This window comes from Sander lucioperca, chromosome 19, assembly GCF_008315115.2.
Source record: "Sander lucioperca isolate FBNREF2018 chromosome 19, SLUC_FBN_1.2, whole genome shotgun sequence".
Taxonomy (NCBI): domain Eukaryota; kingdom Metazoa; phylum Chordata; class Actinopteri; order Perciformes; family Percidae; genus Sander; species Sander lucioperca.
The window spans coordinates 11344700-11358887 of record NC_050191.1 but is presented as its reverse complement, the minus strand read 5'-3'; the positions used below and the strand labels follow the sequence as shown (position 1 = coordinate 11358887).

At 44.4% G+C, this 14188-nt stretch overlaps 1 protein-coding gene across 15 annotated transcripts in view; it reads right to left on the bottom strand.

Moving 5' to 3' along the window:
* Window positions 1-5107, bottom strand: part of gphnb (gephyrin b) — a 94927-nt gene extending 89820 nt beyond the window's left edge. For all 15 annotated transcript variants that reach the window (XM_035995516.1, XM_035995517.1, XM_035995523.1 and 12 more), the window contains exon 1: window positions 4918-5107. In XM_035995516.1, coding sequence (XP_035851409.1) covers window positions 4918-4981 — 64 coding nt within the window. In that variant the 5' untranslated portion in view covers window positions 4982-5107. The remainder of the gene's footprint in view (window positions 1-4917) is intronic.
* Window positions 5108-14188: the final 9081 nt, after the last annotated feature.

Below are 14188 nucleotides of genomic sequence, written 5' to 3'. Positions count from 1 at the left end.
GCACAGTTTTGTGTTACTGTTTAAAGGTGCTGACACACAGAGCTGATTATCGGCCGTCGGACCGCCTGGCGAGGTCAGTGACTCGAGTCTGTTCGGTGTGTCCCGTGCCGTCGTCCGTCCGAGGAGCCGTCGGCCTTCATTTGGGCCGACCCGACATGTTCAGTCGGCGACAGGGCAGTCGGGACTCACCTGGAAATGGCGAGCGGATGAGCCGCTCAAAATCTGACGAAAATCTTTTAAACTAACCTTTGTCGATCTGAAATGAAGACAGATTCAGCAACTGTATGGCCTATTTCTCACTTAAAATGTTTTCAGAAACACGTTTCGGTGAACTATTTTAGGACAATATGAGATCGTATTCTGAACAAGCCACCATGACAGTCTGGCTGTGAATTTCCGGAGAAAAAAGAACCACGTGACGCGTTCGTCCAATCAGCTGCCGGTTTTCATTTTCTGGGAAACAATACAGAGCAGCGCCGCCTGCTGCTATGGAGACGTATTACGTTTCGCGCACGCGCAGAGTGCAGAGTGCATGCTCAAGTCGGCGTTTCTTCGGTGTGTTCTGAGGCACTTTTTGGACCTCGGGGACCCGACGGATGAGTCCGACTGCCTTTTCTGCCGACGGTCGGCCGTCTGGTTGGTGTGTAACTACGTTAACACGTGTTCTTTCAATATGGATGATTATCAATATGTTTTTAGTGTGTTGTCTCAAACTAGACATATTGATGTACCAAACTCTTTTCTCTGACCGCTTTCTGGGAAAACCCTTCACCTATTTAAGAGACCAACAAAATGCAGACCACAAATGATTAAGAAATGGGCCAACACTCTATATAAACTTACATCCATTCTGCAGGGAGTCGCAGAATTAGTTACAGAGGGGTTCAGAGAGCGATCTAAATGTGGTTGTTTTGGGTAGCCTGGCTGCTGTCGATTCATGTCTTTCTGATAGACGTGTGAGTTTAGAAAGCCGCCCACACATCCCTGAGCCTCTCTTAGTTGTTACAACTAAGGCTAAAAAAACAGAAGAGAGAGAGAGAAAGAAGGAGAGATTCATACACAGAGAGAGAAGAGGGAAAATGTGTGCTGTCTGTCGCAGAGTGGAGCTTTTCTGCCATGCCTCCTCATTGGAAGCCCGGTGCTGAGTGTGTGTCCACATCTCTTTGAGGAAGGGCTGGAGTTAACCCACACACTCTCAGCAGCCACCATCAATGGGACTTTCTATGGGCTGTAAATCAAGCCACACATCCAAGAGCATCAGCGGCCCATGCATGGAGAGTTGCCGTATAATAATACTGTATGGTCACACACATACACACTGGCTTTATACAGATTAAACTGAATGCCTATTGCAGGGCTCTCTCTCTCTCTCTTTGCCAGCCTCTCTCTCCCTCTCTCTCTCAGTGTGTGATCATAGAAGGTATGCATACAGCTCTATATTTGGGGCTGGAGGGATTTGCTAAGCTGTGTTTTCCAGCCAGAGCTCAGAATTAGTGCAGAAAGACAAAGAGCAGAGCAGAGTCACATGCATATGCACATACCACACATGTAAAGGACGCACGCACGCACGCACGCACGCACGCACGCACGCACGCGCACACACAAATGCATAAAAGCTCAGCTGGTGTGTGCCCAATGTGTGGTATAACCCAGCCTGGTTTTCATGTGGGTAGAGGATTTCCTAGAAAAATCTTGAAACATCTATATGAAACACACCTTTTTAAGTCAAGACAGATGTTTGCATTATATATGATTTACACTATGCATCATACTAAGCCAGACTAGCAAACTAGCATCTCTACAACAAAGTAAAAGAATGTGTCTAAAAACACAATTTATCTTTGGAGTGTTTGTTAGTCCTCTGCCTGTCACAAACCTGAGGCCACAACTCACCACCTCTTCATTTCCGACTGTGTCTCCGCATACACAAATACACATGCATCGAGCAATTAAGGCACACATATTCAGCTGAAGTGAGTGAGTGTGTAGCTGTGTGTCCAGACCCTGAGGCAGGCCCAGGGAGAGAGACACAGGACAATTAAAACTCATGCTCAATAGGAAGAAACACTGACAGCTAGAAACTGGGCACTGAGCACTCATGCATCAAAATACACACACACGCACACAATCACGTACAAACAGGTAAACAGAAAAAAAACACAAATACATACATCACAATAGGCTGAGCACAGCATGAGAAGCTTTCATCCACTCCTAACAAAGGTCACATTTTCAGTGTGACATCTTTGAAAAGTGACAGCATGTTTAGCCCAATTATCCTGTTTCAAGGTTCCTACTTCCCTTTCCTTACAAATAAACCCCACCTCTTATTCAAACATTTCACAAAATACATAAATAATTTCACACACACACAAACACACACACTCACTCTAGACCATGTCAGCCTCATGTCCCCTGCACTGTGTGTCCAGTGTCTAAACAGAGATGTCCCCCTGGACACTACACCTGTCTAGAGGGATGTGGGGCTAAGTGATGGAGGAGGGTGAGCCAAGGTCTCATCTCCTCCCTGGTGACTGAATGCAGGAGTGGACAGCTGACCTTTGACCCTCGCAGGAGGGATATTGAGCACTGCTCCAAACTCTATTAGCATTCTGCTCACACAGGCCCTATAACACAGCAGACTAATGGCATAAAGACAGTGGATGTATAAGACAAAAGGTTCTGCGTTATAAGAGACATCCAACCTGAATATTTGGAGCTTTGCTACCTTGTGGCAGCACAACTGGGGACATTTTGCCGTCGAAATGCATCATGTCATAAAAAAAAAATAAAAAATCACACAGCGGGCTTTGTAGCCATGAGTAATCCTGCCACGATTAGATTCTTAAAAGGCTAAGGGTCAGGTAAAACATGGCAACATAATGCCACAGTGCACTCTTTCCTCCCCGTTTTTTCTCTCTCTCCTTTGATGCTTTGTTTCCCTGACAGTGCAAGCCCTCCTACTCCACACACACAAATACATCAAAAAGACAAATAAGCCTGTTGGTTGAGTCCCTGCACATCTCAATATTGACATATGTATGCACAAATTGTCAATACTGCACAGCTAGATCAATCTTGCAATCTGTCACTACACTAGAGATACAGTTGGGGATTCAAGTGACTGATGACACATAGAGAAATGAACCCCCTCTGATGTGGCGTGGGCACTGATGTAGTGTTCAAAACATTATGGCTATATTCTGACTTCTTGTTGGTGACTATGGACAACGACCACAAAAAAACACAAAACAATCTGAAGGCATGTTTGTTTCCGCTTAAAAGACCAAATCCTCATCAGTTTGTGACTATTTTCTTTTACATAAACTCCAAATTCCTCATCATACAGTAACAAGTGATGTTTGAGAAACTGACGTGAGATGGGTTTTTCCTCCTCTACAATCCTGTGTGTATCTATCTGATGCAGTATTTATTACCGTGGTAGGGTCAGTACCGCACTGATTTGTGAGTGACGCTGGATTTCAGCACCACGGACAGCGCTCTGCCTCTCTCTCCAGCTCAAGGAGAGGAAGAGAAGGGATGGAGAAGGAGAGGACGGGTGGTTGTGGTGTTGTTGGTGTTGGGGGTTTCCCTGGCAGATTGCAGGAGAGGGTCTACAGTCATTCCTCCATCGCTACATATCGCCTACCACCTCCTCCGTACCGGATTTCCATACGGAGGAATACCGTATGTGTGAGATCACGGCTTTCATGAAATATTGATCGACCCAGCCTCACACTGGATGGACAGAGAGAGGGGGGGGGAGAGAGAGAGAGAGAGAGAGAGAGAGAGAGAGAGAGAGAGAGAGAGAGAGAGAGAGAGGGGGGGGGGGTATTCCTCTGGATAGTCTTTATCATGCATCTGCCCCACCACCTCCCTCCCTCCCTCTTCACATCGTCCAAAAATTACTTTCCGATCATGACAACAACCGCTGGATTCGCATCGCTTGATGCTTGACGATCAGAAACATGAAACATGAAACATGACAAAGCAATAGGCTGCGCGCGCGCGCGCGAACACACACACACACACACACACACACACACACACACACACACACACACACACACACACACAGGAAAAAACGAAGGCCGGCGGCGATCAGATCTAACACCATCCGCCGCCTCATAGCCGCACATTGCATCCAAGCGCATAACGTTTCCAGTATTGGTAAGTGAGAGAAGCGCCGTCATCGCGTTGCATTCAGAGGAATGTCAGGAGGTTTTACCCGTGTGTTCAGCCCCACCAAACCGAGCCAGAGCCGGTATCATGTGTCATGTAAACTCCTCGGCCGGCACCATCATTCACAAAATAAGCCACATCCGACATCTACACGCATTTTTACAGTTTTTATTTCAGATCATCCACTGCTCTTAATAGGCCAAGGATGCGCTCATCAGCACATCCACCTTCAGCAACTGTCGTGAGCAACACTTCAAAAATCGCTGTGGTCAGCTGGGTGTCAATAATGCAATCAATAGCCCGAGCATCTTTAGCAGCGAGACAACACACGGTCAGCTGTAATTTTCAGCTCTGACAAGAAGATAAGGACATGAATTATTCAATACACATAAACTGAGCTCATGTTCTTCAGTAAGGAATACGGCTCGACAAGAAATCTACATGAGCGGACACAATGCAGAGCCCACATTTAGCCGACCGCTTCCACCGCATAAGCACTGGATGTAATAGAGCATGCACATTAATGCATACCGGTAAAATGAAAAAATAAAAATAAACAGCTTTAAATCAGCGTCGCCTTCAAGGGGCTGCAAACGCCAGTGAGAGACCGAGAGCCGCCGCCGCCACGCAATAACCAGCCGACATGTATGAAGATCCGAGCGGACAGCCGGCAGAAATGAATTCATGGAAATATGGGCAAAATGTGAGAGAGCCGATGGGAATTTCTGCGTTTACCTGTCAATACTCCGACCCGGATTTGGTGGTCGTGGTTCGTTAAAATCATCCCGTCTGACGCCATGTTCAGCAGCGCTGTCGCCCGCACCGAGAACTCACGGCAGGGCCCAGAGCCGATCGCATCGAACTTAGTGGGGAAAGGGAGGGGAGGAGGAGGAGGAGGAGGAACAGGAGGAAGAGATGGAGGAGGGCTGGGATATAGCAAAAAAAAAAAAAAAAAAAAAAAAAGTCAGACGAGATGAGTAGAAAGTCGAGCGGTCATCAGGACACCTACAGATAAGCGGGCAGGATGCGGGGGCTGTTAAAACCGCACACATCACTCAGCTGGCCGCCTGCCACGGTAGTAGTGTGGATCCCAGATTAAGTCTTATGGAGACCACTATTGATTTCCTGTGAAGGCTTTTAGGGGAGACTGACGAGCAGTAGCCTACGTCTGCAGACGCCACTCACTTTTCTCATGTCATTTGATACCACCTTTGAAGCTGGAATTTTAGATCCCTGCTGCTTAGAGACCTCACATTTGACCCCTAACCTAATAAATAAGAGTGTCACTTCAATCTGAAACGCCTCATAAAAGTCCTTCCCCCTCCCACCAATTTTATCTCCATGAGATGCTTTCAGAGATTAAAGGGCCCCTCTAAGAGCCAGCAACAGCACCCCAGAAACTCGTCTCAATGCAGAGGCCTAAGAGAAGATCACAGTCTGACCTGTAAAAATGCAACATCCCCAGGCAAAAAAGCACTGCTTCCATTTATGGACTGTATGCACGCTTCCATGGTGTATAATTTCTCTTGTTTATTCTCATGGAAAGAATATGCCCATCCTCCAGCTTCTGTTGGGAATCTGTCAATATACATATTTCATTAACACACGTACATGAGCACAGTAGCCGGCAAGAAATGGGGCAACTCTTCCAGCATGACTGGTTTGCTTCAACATGTCTGTATCCAATGACCTAACCAAAAGAAATGACCCAATTTCCACACTTTATATAGGCCTAGTAGCCAATTCCCCCTTCCATTGTGTTACAATTAACAACAGGAGGTGTGAGTTGGCCAAGGACATGAAATAGACCTTCAAGGCTTATCTGATGTCTTAACCTGAGTTGGATTTTGACTCAGTTGATCTTATTTTCCTTCTGTAAGCTCCAGTAGAACCTATCTATGGCCTATTGTTATACTGCACATCATATAAACAGCAGGAGTTGGACAATCATTCAATCAAGTTTTGGCCTATTAGCTACCATGAAAAGTCTGGTTAGCTAATTGATGCACTTGTTGTAGTTTTTGTCGTACAGTATATGCTATACCCTGAATCCCCACCTGTGTTTAAATTACACTAGTTTCTTAACCTATAGGCTATGTACCGGTCGTCCCGCTGGGTTTAATTAAAAACATGTTTTTATCTGCATAAAAACACACACATTCAAAGGAACTTGTTTCAAACCATTTAATTGGATGTTTATATCCATATGCACTAATGCATAGTGTATTAACACAAATATATGCACACACTTGCATGGACACCCATGGGTCTTACAGAAATTGGCTGAATTAATTAAAGAGTAACTTAAAGGAAACGTTCAACATTTTCCAGCATAACAATCTCCTGGCTGTAGCTTTATATTTAACGTGTTGTGTCGATCTTCTTGTCTAACTCTTGGCAATGAAAAAAACAAGTGTCTCCCAAAACATTGAACTTTTCCTTTAATACCATGCAGGCTGAAAAGTAATGTGTTTCTGTTCTCTTTGGTTGAAAGTTTTAAGTCTGTAGCACCTCCATCACTGAAGTGGTTTGGAGGGTTCAGACCTGTAACCACACCTAGCAGTGATGTCACTGTGTACTAACATACCTAACCTGCAGTACACTTCTACATCACTGCAGCACTGGAGGTCACCACAACATTTTCAGCTGCTGTTTAGTTGCTCTTTAAAAGTCACTCAGAAGATATGTTTTTATCATTATAAAATGTGTATGGTCAACTAACTACTGTTCTTAAAGTTAACTTAGGTTTGCCATGTCTGTGGAAAGATACCCCAATATGTGAGATCTTGCTCCCTGTAGCATGGCATCACGACAGCATCCACATCTGTCAGCCTGTCAATGATGGTGAGGGCCCAATGTTAAACAGGCTGTGTTAATGTTGATGCATGCACAGGGGTATTGTATATGCATGTGAGCATGTGTACATACATGCACAGACACACAATGCAAACAGACACTCATACACACACAGGCACACTCCCCAGTCCAGAACTGGCAAGCTTTCCTGGAAGGCTGGAATTCCCTTGCTGGTGCAGAGAGGGAGAGCTGAGGAGAGAAGATAGTAGAGCAGAGATGTATGGAGGAGGAAGGGAGGGATGCACAAGGCTGAAGACATCGGGGACCCCATCTGGTGTGTAGAGGACTGTGTTTATGTAGTGTGAGAGTGTATATGCTTGTGCACATTATAATGACGGTGTAATTACCTCACCGTTCATGGATATGTGATGAGGAGGCAAGGGCCATCGCTCTCCCCTTTTCCCTCACCATCCATCACAATAATAAGGGGAGCCCCAGCAGACAGAGGGAGCTGTACCTTGTGCTTCACCGTTTTCGTGGTGCGCCCAGGGAAGCCCGTCGTTTTTCCCCAAGGCTCCAGATGCAGCAGAGGTGGGACAGCAACTTGCTCTGGGTGTTTGTGTTATGCAACATTAGAGGTGCTTAACATGTGGCAGAGGGTAGAATCTCCCCCGAAAACTATATGGAAACGAGGCCAGGCTGTAGTCATCCTCAATGCAAACACACTACAAGGAGCATACCTTATTCAACAACAGAGATTACAGGAGATATTTTTGGGTGCTGTTTTATTACTTATGTCTCATGACTTTTGTTTCTGGACTTATGAAGAGGGTAAAAGGATGCACATTCATCCACTGTCATAAAGCTTACAGGACATGGTTGCCAAAGAGCCATAAAGCTTTACTTCCACCCCAATGAGCCCAAGCCTGTCCCCATTCCTCAAAAGAAAACACCAGGCTAATGTTGTTAAATGCATGACAAAGCATGCAGCTGCAAGTTTCAAAGGGTTCCACTAAGTTAAACATCTCTTTATGGCTTCAAGTTTGTACCTCATCATTTTATAATAGTCAAATATTTTATTGAATATCAAGTGTGTTTGATTAGCCAACAGTATATCAGTTTGTTCAAGTGATGGAGTGCATGGGTTCCTGACATCTACAGTGTGATGGCAATGATTGGAGCAAACAGTTAGGTCTTTCACTCCTTTAACCAATCATATGTTGTCTTGGAGGGGCGCCCTGCTCACAATGATAGACTGCTCTTTAATTAAAATAAGAAAAAAAAAACCCAAGCAAAAACAAATAGAAGGGAAACCTACCCTGGGGCTTATTCAACATTATCCAATGATGCCTTCTCCAGAATACCTGACTAAATCTGGCCTCAGCTGAAGAGGAGAAGTCAGTGAGGAAGAAAAAAAAACTATTATTACTACTATTATCCATCTGCGAATGAGCAGCAGACACTTAATTCGGGACTACTGGGGACAAAGCCCCTTGTTTAGAGACAGTAATTAGGCAACAACGTGGCGAGGAGGTTGGTAAAGAGTCGAAAGCAGGGTGGAGTACACCTCTGGTCATCCAAGGAGAGAGAAAAATGGAGGGATAGAGACGAAGAGAGTAGACAAGAAGGGTAAGCATAAGAGAGAAGGGAGCGTGTGTGTGTATGTTAGGCAGCTTTCTGGTGAGTGCAGGATCTCTGCCGACTCCCACCACCATTACAGCAGCACAGAACATCGCCCCAGGGCTTTGGAATCAAACCCATTACATCTGATACTGGATTTCTCTCTGCTCAGAATTAATGCAATGTGGACTCGCCTTCTCTGAAGCTGGCCGGTGTCGCGTAGCATCGCTGCGCAAAGAGTTGCACCATAAGGAAAAAGAGGACAGGGGAGGAGAGTGAGGGCCTGAGAGTCTGAGAGGGATACTGGAGAGGCAGGCGTGCTGCAGCCGGAGGGGTCATTTCATAATTCAATTTTTTTATTATTATATTGAAACAAGGGCTTGCTGTCTCTAATAACTCACAGGATATATGGGACCATGTACACATAAAGGGACTTATGTATATGTTTATACAGGGGGCTTGTAGTCCATTTGCATAATTAATAGACTGGCATTTGAAAAGCAGAATGTCAGCACAAACAACCTTAGACACCAAACTACCCCAGGTCATTTTTTTTCAGCCGTGTAATTGGCTCCTAATGCAGAGGAGTTAAACATAGAGATTTTCTGCCCTTAAAGCAAAAAAATCTCCTCTTGTTAATAGGCTCAGCACTCCCGGATTCCTGCCGGTGATTATCAGTCAGCTTGGACTTTTGGAAGTTTAGGAAAGGACTAGGGATGTCCAGATCCGATCACGTGATCGGAAATCAGGCCCGATCACGTGATTTCAGACTCGATCGGAATCGGACATACCACCCGATCGGGACTCGGATATATATGTATATATATTCTCATTATTTTTTAACACATCTATAGTTATGCGGTGGCACAGAGTTAGACCCTTTTGACTCCACACAGAAACAGCAACGCGTGCGGCATGACATCACTTTGTTGCAGAGACGCTATTGGTTAAATGCCGGCAAAGTAGAACACGGAAGCAGCTTGAAGCGGAAAGCGCGAGTATGTCTACGGTCTGGAGGTATTATAAAGTTGAATTATTATAGAAGTATCGGATCGGGACTCGGTATCGGTAGATACTCAAAATCAAATGACTCGGACTCGGACTCAAGGGCAAAAAAAACAGATCGGGACATCCCTAGAAAGGACCATCACTAAATTATGGATCTCAACAAGCATATATATTCCCCTTTTAAATCCATCAAATTCTCTCTCTTGTATGCATGTTTGCAACGTGACACTTCCTTCAAATTCAACTGAGGCCACTTATTTGTTTTAAATGAGGATTGAGTATCGAGGATCATTTTGTGCAGTGTTTCTGGCAAGCCTGGCCTTAATTTTGTCTGAGCTGCACTGTAGTGGAGTGAAGGTAACACGTCCGTCCATCTCTGCCTATTCATAGTGACATGTCTGATGTAATGTTTGTGTAAGCAACCATACTCTCTGTAGCTACATAGCTGGCTTTGCACATCATGTTTGCGCTATGTCCCAAAACACATCTCACTTGACAGCTACATGCATTCTCAAGCACATTGGCAGTATAGAGAATGAAAATGTATGTTAGGCAGCACCACAACTGATACCCAACCAGTGAGAGTTTTATTTGTGCAATCTTTCTTGGCACTATAGTATAAGAACTATTTTTAGTTTTTTTTTTAGAGTTTCTTTATTGTGCCATGCAGGGAAATTGCTATAAATAAAAGTCTTCAATGTCTTTCATTAAACGTTTTGGACCAATTATTAAAATTAGATCCCTATTTAGGACTATTCAGAAAGGTTGTGCTGAAGTGCCTGATTTAGTTTTATACAGACTATGCGAGTCCAACCAGAGTTCAAATTTTATTAATCAGCTGGCTAATGGGGTTCAACCAACATATTGCTCTGCCAATTTATCAGACCCCTACTGATTTTTTTATTAAATACTGGATAGCAGCCAGTTATGTTGCCAATACATGATTGGAGATTCCGCCATAACTAAAACTACATAAAAGCTGTTTGCACATATACGTATACAGAAACTTCAATAGATGCTTCACTAAAAACCAGTGGGTGGTGTGCCCTGTGTGAAGGAGCTGCTAACCTATCTAAAATGTTATTTGTTAGTGTTTAATGTGGCTATTTATGGTCTGTTTAAGACATTTCCACCCTGACAAGAAACACTAAACAAATTCTAACAGTTTGGCAAGAAAATGGTCCAATATAAAGATATGGTGATGCGCACAAAATAGCAGCCATTAAGCTGATTTATAAATAGTACTAGCAACAGCATGCTTAAAAAAACACACATTTTTCTTGAATTGTTCTAGGTACAGGTGTACATTCCTTGCTATAAAAAGCAGCATTAACTTATGGAAATTAGAAAAATGCAGTTCTATACGAAACCAAGAATCAATTTTCAAAAACAGGTAAAGAGCTATTTAAGGTCTAGTCCATAAAGAACCATCTCCTCCAAGAGTGGAGGTGCACTGCTGATGCATTTATGCCTTCAGATGCACAGAAATGTTCCAGACACTTGTGGCTGTCTCTTGTCATCAAATCTGACATGCAGTCAGGAAGCGTGAACTGAATTAAAAAAAGAAAAGGGGGAAAAAAAACACACCCTCTGGCATCTGTCCTTCCGAGCTGTTCCAGGAAAGAATTGAATTCTGGGATTTGCCTGGGCACTACGTAGCCTTTGGGATATAATCGCACACCCACACACCTATTAACCTCTACCAGCAGAGAAGTTGGAATGACTTTCAAGCTCCAGTGCAAGATAATGACTGTGGTGAGTTCAGGTAATGTGGTTAGTGCGCTGTTAGGGCCAAGCTGTCAGCTCCGTGGCAGAGTTGGAGGTTGGTAAGAAACTCGGCAGAGGAGAGAGAGAGAGAGAGAGAGAGAGAGAGAGAGAGAGAGAGAGAGAGAGAGAGAGAGAGAGAGAGAGAGAGAGAGAGAGAGAGAGAGAGAGAGAGAGAGAGAGAGAGAGAGAGAGAGAAGCTGGACCTGACAGGGCCTGGGATCAGTAGCATAGCCTGACTGGATTGGACAATTTCCTGCAGAGAGCTCTCTCCTGATGCCTCAACAATGCGCGCACGCACACATGCAAACACACACACACACACACACACACACACACACACACACACACACACACACACACACACACACATATTTATACATGCACAAATAAGTGTACAGTACATGTGCTCCCTACTTCCCTCCTTTCCCTCACAGTACCCTCTTAATCTATCTCATCTCTCCTATGGTCACACTTGCCTTCATCCTCCTCTTCCTCATCTTCTCTCCATCCCCCAAGTGAAGGTGCTGCAGGGAGGGTAGAGTGGGGGGTTGGGGGTGAGCACTACATGACTTATTACTCATCCAGGCCTTTGGTGGACCTCAGAGCCGCATCAATGCCTGCTGGCAGTAGCGTGGAGTTGTGAACCCACACTCTCTTTGTTCTGCCTGTTAGCTTGCCAATCAGCCAGCCAGCCAGCTAGCCAGTCTGTCACTCACTAAATCAGCCATGCAGTTCCCCATCTCTCCCTGGCCAAGGTACTCCCACCTTTCAACTTCTGCTCCTATCACTTGAGAGGCCTCAGGGTCCGCTCTTCAACCAGCTCCTCTCTTCCTGTTCGGCTCGCATGCAGACCCTTGGCTATCACCCCTGGTGCCCCCCTGCATGGTCCCATTTCACCGCAGGAACCCTGACGCACACCCAGGCCAGTTGGAAAAATGAGCCAGCCATGCAGAAGAGATAAGATGCAGAGAGGGAAGGCACGCAACCAATAAAAACACATAATTCAAAGTAAGGTGATAAAGAGGGAAAGCTAGAGGGAGAAGATGATGTGAAAGACATTTGACACATTTAATATTTGCCTTACGCTATACTTAGAGTAGAGTTTAAAAGGTGCAATCTTCCCATTTGGTTCACAGTGTTCCTTTATCCTCTGTTGGAGACCTTATCTGCAACATTTAAGAAATCAAAAACACAAATTCTTGAGATCAATTATCTCTTAGGTGTTTCGATACTAAAATTTGGATGAAATGCTGAGATATTGAGCATCAAAGACAGAACAGTCTGCAAACGTCATCTTTTTAAATATTTAATCCTAAAAGGGTCAGCTTTCACAAACAACATGCAAGAATAAATGCTATCCATATACTGGATATATGAATAAACATATACCAATATGATGATACCAACATTACATACCAATTTAGATTTTTTTTTTTTGTCCAAATCTAATCACTTCAAGCTCGTGATTTAAAGATATGGCTTTTTTGATTTGACAAGAAAGAAATGAGGCAAGAATAATTAACAGCTTTACTCATCCCTTGCTTTCTAAACCTTGAACCCTTCTCTGCCTGGCCCATTTGCGTTGGTGTGTCGTCACAGAGCCAGGGGATTTAAGCTAAGCCATATCAGCAGCTGAAAAGGACTCCTCTGAGAAAATACACTGGCCTGGATGTGGCAAATATATTGCTGTAATGCGTTTGTGTTTGCAGGGGCCAGAGATCAACAATGGAGCCAGCTGAGGCAGAAATAGAGAGCTTTGCCTCTGGTAGAGTGCTCCTCAAGGACCCAGGATGCACATGTCATAGTTTAGCACAGGCATGTTATATTCTCAACAAGTATATACTCCATTCAACCTTGAGCTGCATCGAAGGCAAGAGCAATGTTGGTGCTAAGATCTAAAGTGTGTCTATTATAAGCAGTGGTTTTGAACCTGAATCTGCAAAGTGCAAGTCCACTCAGTCATGAAGAGAGACCCCAGGGACGGGTCACAGCATTACTCCTGATCCTGTCTCCTCACGCAAATACATCACACACACACACACACACACACACACACACACACACACACACACACACACACACACACACACACACACACACACACACACACACAATCAAACAAACACACATGGACACACATGCATGAGTGCAGACAGAGACACGTTTTGACAGAAATGAATGATGTGACATGAAAATATGCATTTTTGAATGTTCAGTATTTGTTGGAACCACAGAGCAATGCTATTCTATATCATATCATTTGTTTTGTCTATATAATTTATCTCAACATGGGGGTTGGGAGTCTCCAAGGGGTTACAAGCTGTATGTCTGAAGGGTCAAAAGAGTATTAACAAGTCAATAGGGAACTCCACCGATTTTACACATCAAAATCTGTTGGGAGTACTACTTCACATGTGAAAAAGGTTGTGGCTCCAGAGGGAGCTGTGCAAAGTCTGATAAATTGTTGTCACTTGAGTCAGCTCCAGCTGGGACTGAAGACTGCAAGTTTAAAAATTAAAAGAAATCTGGGGGTGTGGAGTTAGAAAGAAGTGAGCTTACCAAACCCCTGCAGCCCACTCCTCATCTACATTAGCTGCTGCTACTAGCATAACACACCTGAGTCTCTGACTGAACTGTTGGCAATTGAGTTGCATTGCGGGTAATGTAGGCACCAGGTTTTGACAAGGAAGAAGAATGCATGGAATAAAATGAGAAATTCAGGATAGCTTTAACTCTTCAGGTGTGTAAAAATGATTGACAGAGGGCTCACAGACACCTGCAACCTGTGCTGAAAGGTATCTAGTAACTGGTATCT